The 10,357-nt window shown below is 31.6% G+C and overlaps 1 protein-coding gene across 1 annotated transcript; it reads right to left on the minus strand.

Annotated features, from left to right (window-relative positions):
• Window positions 1-3,586: 3,586 nt before the first annotated feature.
• Window positions 3,587-6,448, minus strand: LOC134709835 (uncharacterized). The gene is made up of 4 exons (XM_063569969.1): window positions 6,332-6,448; window positions 5,831-5,960; window positions 5,180-5,256; window positions 3,587-3,743 (listed from the first exon to the last, which is right to left on the minus strand). Exons 1-4 carry the CDS (start codon window positions 6,384-6,386, stop codon window positions 3,655-3,657), a joined length of 351 nt encoding a protein of 116 aa, XP_063426039.1. The 5' UTR covers window positions 6,387-6,448; the 3' UTR covers window positions 3,587-3,654.
• Between the last annotated feature and the right edge of the window lie 3,909 nt (window positions 6,449-10,357).

The raw sequence follows: 10,357 nt of genomic DNA on the forward strand, positions 1-10,357 counted from the left end.
TCATGGTCATCAGTTATTATTTTTGTCCATTGTAATATAGTTTAAACTAATAGCAATTATATCGCTCGCGGCATGGACATTAAAAACAAGAATCTTACAATCGATATAAGGATCAAATTGGAATCATTCCGGTATATTGTTTTGTCAGGTATTTATTATGCCCCACCTTCGATAGTAGAGGGGCATTATGTTTTCTGGTCTGTGCCTCCGTTCGTCCGTTCGTCCGTTCGTCCGTCCGTCCCGCTTCAGGTTAAAGTTTTTGGTCAAGGTAGTTTTTGATGAAGTTGAAGTCCAATCAACTTGAAACTTAGTACACATGTTCCTTATGATATGATCTTTCTTATTTTAACGCCAAATTAAACTTTTGTGACCCCTATTGCACGGTCCACTGAACATAAAAATTAAGGTGCATGTTTCAGGTTAAAGTTTTTAGTCGAGGTAGTTTTTGATGAAATTGAAGTCCAATCAACTTGAAACTTAGTACACATGTTCCCTATGATATTATCTTTCTAATTTTAATGCCTAATTATATTTTTTATCCAATTTCACTGTTCATTTAACATGGAAAATGATAGTGCGATTGGGGCATCCGTGTACTTTGGACACAGTCTTGTTTCGTAAGTTATATCTTTATACAATACTAAAACACTTAATGAATTCATTAAGGTGAGAGGTTTAGCTAGCTATGAAAGCAGGTTTAATCCACCATTTTGTTCATAATTTTCTTTGTCTTAGAAATTCGACCATGAAAATCCGTGGTTAAAATATATATTTTTACTTCTTTATGTTATTCTACCAATGACAAAATCAAAAGCCTAAAAAACATCAAAACGAATGGATAACAACTGTATTTCTTACTTGATACGGTAATTTTCTTATGTAGAAAATGGTGGATTAAACATTATATCTGATCCAACATGTTAATGTGGTTTGAATATTGAGGACATGCACCTTTTTTTCTTTCATTGTTCTTTCTATCTACATGAAAGGGCTATTATGTTTCATTGTCTCAGCTTGATTAGCGATGGTTGCGATTTGGACGTAAACATGATTAGAGTTAACTTACCCTCCTGGTATTCTTTTCTGATAATAGCTTGATGTACCGGTACAACTGAAGCCATAAAGACAACACCAAGAATACTCAGTGCAATAAAAGTAACCAACACGGCAAGATTCTACAGTAATATAGATAATAATTATTGTCTGATACATCACCATCTTATTAAAGCCTGACAAAATTTAAAACTGCTATTAACGACTCTATGTTGATGATAATGTGAGTGTATTTGTTTAGGTCATTACAGGGATTAATGCAAAATATGACGATCAGGTAGATAGACTATATATTTTTTTTTATTTTAAGCAAAATCAATCACTTCTTATTTTCATTTATACATAATTTTCATATAAATAATAATATTTGTTAATTCAATTTCAAAACATCTAAAGAATCTACTATTTTTTCATCATATCTGTAAGAATGGTGAGCAAAAGCATAAGTGCTTGCAGCGGATTTTCATCTTATAAACTTATTATAAGGAGTACATACATTATTACATTAAGGACCATAGACCATTGGTGAATTGATCCTCTTTTTGAATCCTCTTTGGTGGTTTATCTTAATTCTCATTTTCAAAATAAATAACTATTTGCATATGACGCCTCTCTGTTCTTTCTTAAAACGTGGAAAATATGAAAAAAAAAGGTTCATCGTGTACCTACTACTGATTTTTTTTGAATGAGAGCAAGAACATTAAATAAGTGAAAATAATTTAAAATCTTTACGAAAAATTAAAATGAACAAAAGAAAATATTTAGAAGATGTAGATCCATTCCCTAATGTGTTATAGACGTGCGTAAATATCAATGTCACCCAAATAGTTCAGTACTTTCGTCATCGGTGTATAGGTTCACAAATTATTTGTACTTTTAATAATAATCGATTTCAGATTGATTCAAATTATCGAATATTTTTGTTTGAAATTCGATATTTTTAGAAATATCGCTTAGTGCTTTGATTTAAACAAATTCTGATATTTGGGCAAAATTATTTCCACGTGTCTTAAATAGATGTTTTGAAAAAAGGAAAAAAGATGTGGGAAAACGTTTGTTTTTGTTATAACAAAGTCACTATTTCTAGGATTTCAACAAAAATCGGTTATTTCAAAGTGAATAAAGATGTATGAAATTTAAAAAAAAAAAAAAAAAAAATCGGTATAGAATTACTTTCAGTTTAAGGATTACTAAATTTTGAGACACATTTTTTTTATGATTTAAAGAATATGATTCATGCTGTTCCGAATTATTTTTCATTTCGACTTAGCTGTGAAATGACAAAATAGTTTTCGGTTGAACTACTTGGAATGCCTGATACGAATGATTCCGAAAACAGAAATAAACGTGCCATCCTTCATTTTGTTAAAAGTTCAGAGTTTAATTCACGATAGAAGTCACCGTACTTAGAAATTGGAAAACCAGTTATAAAATACAGATATTGAGATATTGAATTATATTAGATAGTTTCATTGGGCATTCAATATATTAAGGTAGGGGACATATGACGACCTAATACTATTGCGAACAAACAGATCAAGGGAACTTAAAGGAACAAACATATAAAAAGGAAACATTGTTTTTTTTCAGAGAAACTAAAGATCAAGCAAACAAATATCAACATAGTTTCAGATTATTATAACTAAGTTAACATACCTTTTACAGTATTTATCGTGAGAGATATTACTTTAGTCAGTATTACTGGTCCCGTTTTATCAGTTTATCATGCTGACTAACTTTCATAAAAGACTATGCCCTTTTTCGAAGTCTGACTTCAATCCAGAGAATAACCCTATTTTATTCATGTTTTCGTCTCATTGAACTTATGTTTTTTTGAGTATTAATTTCAAACAATATAATGATAATTTCTAAATAATAATTTCAAATGACCGTGAACGCGAACTTTAACTATCTGTTTAGTTATATACAATCGAATTATGTACACTTATTATGTAAGGTTAGTTGGTCGTTTTTAAAGACAAGTCTTTGGCCAAACTATTTATTAGTTCTGCGATCATTAGGAAAATTTGTTATTGTATAGATAGTGAAAGCAAAAAAGGGATCCATGATAATATTTCTTATAGTTCATGTTTAGATCACGAAATGCAAACAAATTTAAAACAAATTTGACAGAAAAGATCAATTAACAAAATCTTCTTGTTTTGTCACTTGACAAGTTAATAACATGAGACATATATTTTAATATATTTTGGAAAGAATCAAGTTAAAGTCATATTTGAAACGATTTCCTGTAGGTATGGGAAAAGAAAAAAGCTTTTTGAGAGGATGGGGATTGTGAATGCTAGGTACGCCTAAAATTCGAAATAAAAGTTTAAAAATATCAGAGTCATATAAAGTATAAGAAAACATAAAAATACGAATACATGGTATGATTTCCGATGAGACAACTATCCAATACACCAAATGACAGAAGAAGTTTACAACTGTAAGGTACGGCCTTCAACAATGAAAAAAATTACCAAAAAGTTCGTTTACATTTTTTTTGTAATGATATACATATGTAATAATGTTATACAAAATAGAGGCCGGTAGAGTTTGTATTGATAAGCGATTTCGTTGCTGCCATATGTGTAACGTTATCTAACTTGGTAGTTGTTCCTTGGCTATGGTCCTTCCGTCAACTAGGTTTCTTCGTGGGACGATTACACTGCGAAACGTTCCATAGTTTGCTTGAATAAAATATATCTAGATAAAACGATATATAATATGGTGAATCTTTAAATATGTAACGAAGCCATTACTTAAATTCCCAACAATTATAATACAAATAAAGATACGAGCGGTAAAGTCAAAGTAATTCCGCTTAAAAATATCAATCAGTTGATGAAATCCTTTGCCTAAAAAACGAAAGCGAATTTCATCGAGTACAAAACTTTCATATATTTTCGTAATTGTTCCAAAGAGCATCAGCTGTAGTAGCGCACACATTTCTTGTTTCTAAAACACAATTTTTTCTTTGATTGGTAAGATTATTTGGAGAGCAGTACTGGGACTTAAACAGAAATACTTTAGAGACAAAATGTACCTCAAAGGAATCTAACTTATCAACATGTTTAAGGAAATCTTTACACTACAGATTTATGCGCTTTCTCACAATATTTATGACGGTTGTACGAGACACAGATTTGAATGCATGGTAATTAAGACAGCTAATAAGAGTGGGAACATTATTTGTTCAATAGCTGCCATTGAAATTCTTGCATACACGGTTTCTTACTACTGTTATGTAGTAAAATACCCCCCACCCCACATTCTGTATGTATGAGCCTGTCCTAAGCCATGCAGGAGCCTGTAGTTCAGTGGTTGTCGTTTGTTGCTATGTTACATATTTGTTTTTGCTGATTTTTTGTACATTACCTATGCCATTAGTTTTCTCGTTTGAATTGTTTCACATTTGTGATTTCGGGGTCTTTTATAGCTGACTGTGCTCATTGTTGAAGGCCTTACTGTGACCTATAGTTGCTAATTTCTGTGTCATTTGATCTCTTGTGGAGAGTTGTTTAATTGGCAGTCATTCCATATCTTCTTTTTTATATACACTTAAATTTGACACCCTACGTGTTATCTCAGTTGGGTACATGCATTTTCAATTGTAGAAAATGGTGGAGTGAACCTGGTTTTATAGCGCTAAACCTCTCACTTGTATGAAATTCACATTAAATTCCGTTATTTTTACAACGATGTGTGAACAAACAAACACAATCGGTAACTTACCTTGCTTAGATAATTTATTATTCTTATTTTAGGACTTTCTCTCTTGTTACTCAAATACTTGATAACTTGATAAATTAGTAAAGAAATAAGACTAGAGCTCATAGTTATTCATACTCATCTTCCAAAACAATTTATTCTTTTAGAAGCTTTAAAAGTACCTATGATCATTCTATGTTTTACTGTCATGTCCCTGTTTACTAAGATTTTTGTAGAATAAAAAATAAAATGAATATACAAGAATTATAGTAAAGATGACATGAGATAAAAAGAAATCACAAATAAGTCATCTACATACATTGTCTTATCAATATACTAATCTTAAAGTATGAATTATTGTGTTTTAAACAACGAACAAGCTATTAAAACTTTGGAAAAATGTACACAAACTTACATTTGATAGCCGCTGAGATAATACAGCATACAACTGCTATTAAAACTATGCCGCCTAAAATGCCACCAACAATGGCCCTAGTAAAATTTAGAATATAATTTTAGTTCGGTTAAACGGATGAAAAGTCAATATCAATATGAGTTTTACATTTTAAAATAATTTAGATATAAATGAAAAATGGTCACTGATTCATATTATAGTACAGCATTTAAAATTAAATTGACGACGATGATGATGATGGTGATGATGGGGGGAAAGGAGTGGTAGTCTGTGTGTGTGTTTGTGTGTGTGTATCTGTATATGTAGCTAATACGGTTGCTGGTGATGGTGATTATTGGTCGATTAAATACCAAGAACATTTTGGAATAATCTTAAAAATTGATAACTAAAAATTCAAGTTGACTTATCATCCTGTTGACGCGGTTATGTATATCGAGCTACTGTCACGTGATTTACCCTCCTGATGATGTGATTTGGTATTTCAGTTGTTGTCACGTGACTTACCATTCTTATGACGAGGTTGAGTATATCGATTTATTGTCACGTGCCTCACCCTCCTAATGATGAGGTTGGGTCTATCGAGTTATTGTCATGTGACTTACCATCCTAATGACAAGGTTCGGTATATAGAGTTATCGTCACGTGACTTACCCTCCTAATCCTGCAGTTGGGTCTATCGAGTTATAATTGTCACATGAGTTATTACCAGTACATGTATAATCACTAGGACAACACCAATCAAAGAAATCAGAACACTGGAAGTATTCAACAGGACAAGAACCTAAAATGAAATAATCAATACTTTAGTTTAGTTACTTTACACTGACATTGCACACTTGTGCACATAATGACTCTATTGACGAAAAAAAGAAAATTAACATAAGCATTATTCAGTTAGTTTTTGAATTATACTTTTAATTTGAATATAATGTGACGTGGTATGATTGCCAATGAAACAACTATTCACTTAAGTTCAAATGAAGTGGATGTAAGTAATTCTAGGCAAACGTACGGCCTTAATAAAAACCCATACCGTTTAGTCGGTTATAAACGAACCTGATTTTAAACAAATTTTGTTTCAATCAACAATACCAATTGATAAACAAATGAACATAATGTCATGTTTTATGTAACATTTTTAATTGTACATACCGTTTACAATAAATATCCAAAAGGAAATTGTAAATGTCAGTTTTGCAAGTCCCATTGTACCAAATTTCACAATGACCAACCATGCCAAAGAAATTGTTGTTTAAAAAACAATGCCGGATCACATATATCAATATACATAAATGTAAAATGAGAAGGTTCTTTTTCATGTTCTGTGTCAACCAAATGCAATAGTAATAGTTTATCTGGGACAATAGTTCAAAAGCAAGTGAGCAGTTATCCATAAAATTAACAATTGTTATTTTTTTTACCTGATAGTCAATGCAAAAATATCGTACCTAGTATAACATATATATTGTTCTTATCTGCTTATTTATTTGTTTTGCATTTCTATTTTTATTTAGAAATACACAAACATGTTTCAATTATCTGTCAAGTTTACATATGTTTCATCAAATGAATCGTTCATTCAGAAAGATATCATTAAAGTGACAGAGTGCAACACATTAAAGGCGCGCATACCGTACTTATAATCCTAAAATAAATGCTGGATTGATCTATGACAAACATACAAACTCAGTTTAAAAATTGAACTGAACCATGTGAACATCGGTGTCGTTGTTCAAAATGTTGAAGTAACAATTCTACAAATCCTTGAAAATCTAGAAGATTAAATCGGATTCACTTAATTATTCCACACACTTTGTTTAAAATCTTTTAAAACAGTAAAAAAATCAACAAAGTAATCAGTTATTCCGAAATCGAAATCTATACAAAGTAATTAATAATTTAAAATTTATTTATTTATCTTTAACGCAGCCTCTTTTACAATTTGTTCATTCTGTTTAGCCACTCTTGAATGCACTTTTAATCGTCTTTAGGAAATGCATGTAAGACAGTTTAACTTCTTCATTCCGTTGACTGATAAAGCTTGCATATGTCAGTTTTATTGTACCTCTCATTTATATAATAAGATGAGTAAAGCTTGTTCATGACACAACTGTTCGGCTAGGAGGTTAATAAGATGAGTAAAGGTTGTTAATGACACGACTGTTCGACTAGGAGGCTAATAAGATGAGTAAAAGTTGTCAATGACACAACTGTTCGGCTAGGAGGTTAATGAGATGAGTAAAGGTTGTTAATGACACAACTGTTCGGCTAGGAGGTTAATAAGATGAGTAAAGGTTGTTAATGACACAACTGTTCGGCTAGGAGGTTAATAAGATGAGTAAAGATTGTCAATGACACAACTGTTCGGCTAGGAGGTTAATAAGATGAGTAAAAGTTGTTAATGACACAACTGTTCGGCTAGGAGGTTAATAAGATGAGTAAAGGTTGTTAATGACACAACTGTTCGGCTAGGAGGTTAATAAGATGAGTAAAGATTGTCAATGACACAACTGTTCGGCTAGGAGGTTAATAAGATGAGTAAAAGTTGTTAATGACACAACTGTTCGGCTAGGAGGTTAATAAGATGAGTAAACGTCAATGACACAACTGTTCGGCTAGGAGGTTAATAAGATGAGTAAAGGTTGTTAATGACACAACTGTTCGGCTAGGAGGTTAATGAGATGAGTAAACGTCAATTACACAACTGTTCGGCTAGGAGGTTAATAAGATGAGTAAAGGTTGTTAATGACACAACTGTTCGACTAGGAGGCTAATAAGATGAGTAAAAGTTGTCAATGACACAACTGTTCGGCTAGGAGGTTAATGAGATGAGTAAAGGTTGTTAATGACACAACTGTTCGGCTAGGAGGTTAATAAGATGAGTAAACGTCAATGACACAACTGTTCGGCTAGGAGGTTAATAAGATGAGTAAAGGTTGTTAATGACACAACTGTTCGGCTAGGAGGTTAATGAGATGAGTAAACGTCAATTACACAACTGTTCGGCTAGGAGGTTAATAAGATGAGTAAAGGTTGTTAATGACACAACTGTTCGACTAGGAGGTTAATAAGATGAGTAAAGGTTGTTAATGACACAACTGTTCGGCTAGAATTTAAAAAGATGAGTAAAGGTTGTTAATGACACGACTGTTCGACTAGGAGGTTAATAAGATGAGTAAAAGTTGTCAATGACACAACTGTTCGGCTAGGAGGTTAATGAGATGAGTAAAGGTTGTTAATGACACAACTGTTCGGCTAGGAGGTTAATAAGATGAGTAAAGATTGTCAATGACACAACTGTTCGGCTAGGAGGTTAATAAGATGAGTAAAAGTTGTTAATGACACAACTGTTCGGCTAGGAGGTTAATAAGATGAGTTAAGGTTGTTAATGACACAACTGTTCGGTTAGGAGGTTAATAAGATGAATAAAGGTTGTTAATGACACAACTATTCGACTAGGAGGTTAATAAGATGAGTAAAGCTTGTTCATGACACAACTGTTCGACTAGAAGGTTAATACTATGAGTAAAGGTTGTTAATGACACAACTGTTCGGCTAGGAGGTTAATTAGATGAGTAAAGGTTGTTAATGACACAACTGTTCGGCTTGGAGGTTAATAAGATGAGTAAAGGTTGTTAATGACACAACTGCTCGGCTAGGAGGTTAATAAATTGAGTAAAGGTTGTTAATGACACAACTGTTCGGCTAGGAGGTTAATAAGATGAGTAAAGGTTGTTCATGACACGACTGTTCGGCTAGTATTAAATGAATGCAACTATATCGGCTCATCAAATTTTACATCATTTTTTAGAGTTATTTATACTTTGGCCTCGGACATCATCTAAGAGAATGCACATATGGCGAGGACACCGTTTTATTTTATCAAAATGCATTATGAATGGTGTAGGGTAATCAAAAATAGGAAACCAAAAAACTGATGTAAGCCTATACAAAAATGGTACATTGCCTTTGTCGTGCAGGAGTGACTTATCAAATAGAAATTAGTATTTAACGTAACGTATGGGTTAAATCTTCGTATGATTTTCAACAAAACAGTTTAATACAACGAGAATCATGAAGGGAGACAAAAAGAGTTATCTTTTGACTACCTTCAAATACCTATTTAAAATAAATCTTATAATATACTAGAAAATGGAATGTGTGTCCGATAACCATTCTCAATTTTATCCAAAATAATGAGCTGCAATAACTTTAACTAATCTTTTCATAAACTAGTTTTGATTAACTTTTGCCAAGTACAAAATATGTAAAATGTCAATATTCACTAAATTCAAAAGCCTGTCTTTTCTCTTTTGTTACAGGAAACAATAACAGAAGTATTGAACAATTTGACCAAAGATCTGTAAAACAAATCTAGTCCTTAATAATAAGAGTATGAATTATATTACTATTGGTAAACTAATAGATAAAAGTTCGTGGTCACAGAAAATTACAACTTCAATTTTCAAAAGGATCATTTGTTGGTCGATATGAATACCATAATGTCAAATTCCCTATGACGCGAAAACAGGCATAGGCTTATGCTCTGTATAAAATACAGAACTTCCTATAAGGAATTTTCTTTCACCAAGCTGGTCAGCAAGAAAAAAGTGGTAAAATGGGACCAGTAATACTGACCATAATAGTTTCACTCTGGACAATTACAGTAAAAGGTATGTTGAATTCGCTATGAAGTACTAAACATTGCTTCCTGTAATATCTACGCAATCAGATTACTCCAATTCAACATGACAACACTACGACTTTCTTCATTCACACAATGTAATGCAATAAACGAAAGAAGAAAATAATATAATTCATAAGAATGACATTATGTTATACAAAATAAATTCCCTAGAATGATATAAAGTTGTACAAAATAAATTTCTTATAAAGATTAGAGTTTTACAAAATATATTTTTAATAAAGATTAAAGTTGTACAAAATAAATTCACTAGAATAAATTGAAGTTGTACAAAATAAATTCCCTGGAATGAACTAAAGTTGTACAAAATAAATTTCTTGTAAAGATTAAAGATGTACTAAATAAATTTCTTATAAAGATTAAAGTTGTACAAAATTAATTCACAAGAATAAATTAAAGTTTAACAAATTTAATTCACTAGAATGATATAAAGTTGTACAAAATAAATTTCTTATAAAGATTTAAGTTGTACA

Source organism: Mytilus trossulus, chromosome 3, assembly GCF_036588685.1.
Source record: "Mytilus trossulus isolate FHL-02 chromosome 3, PNRI_Mtr1.1.1.hap1, whole genome shotgun sequence".
NCBI classification, from domain to species: domain Eukaryota; kingdom Metazoa; phylum Mollusca; class Bivalvia; order Mytilida; family Mytilidae; genus Mytilus; species Mytilus trossulus.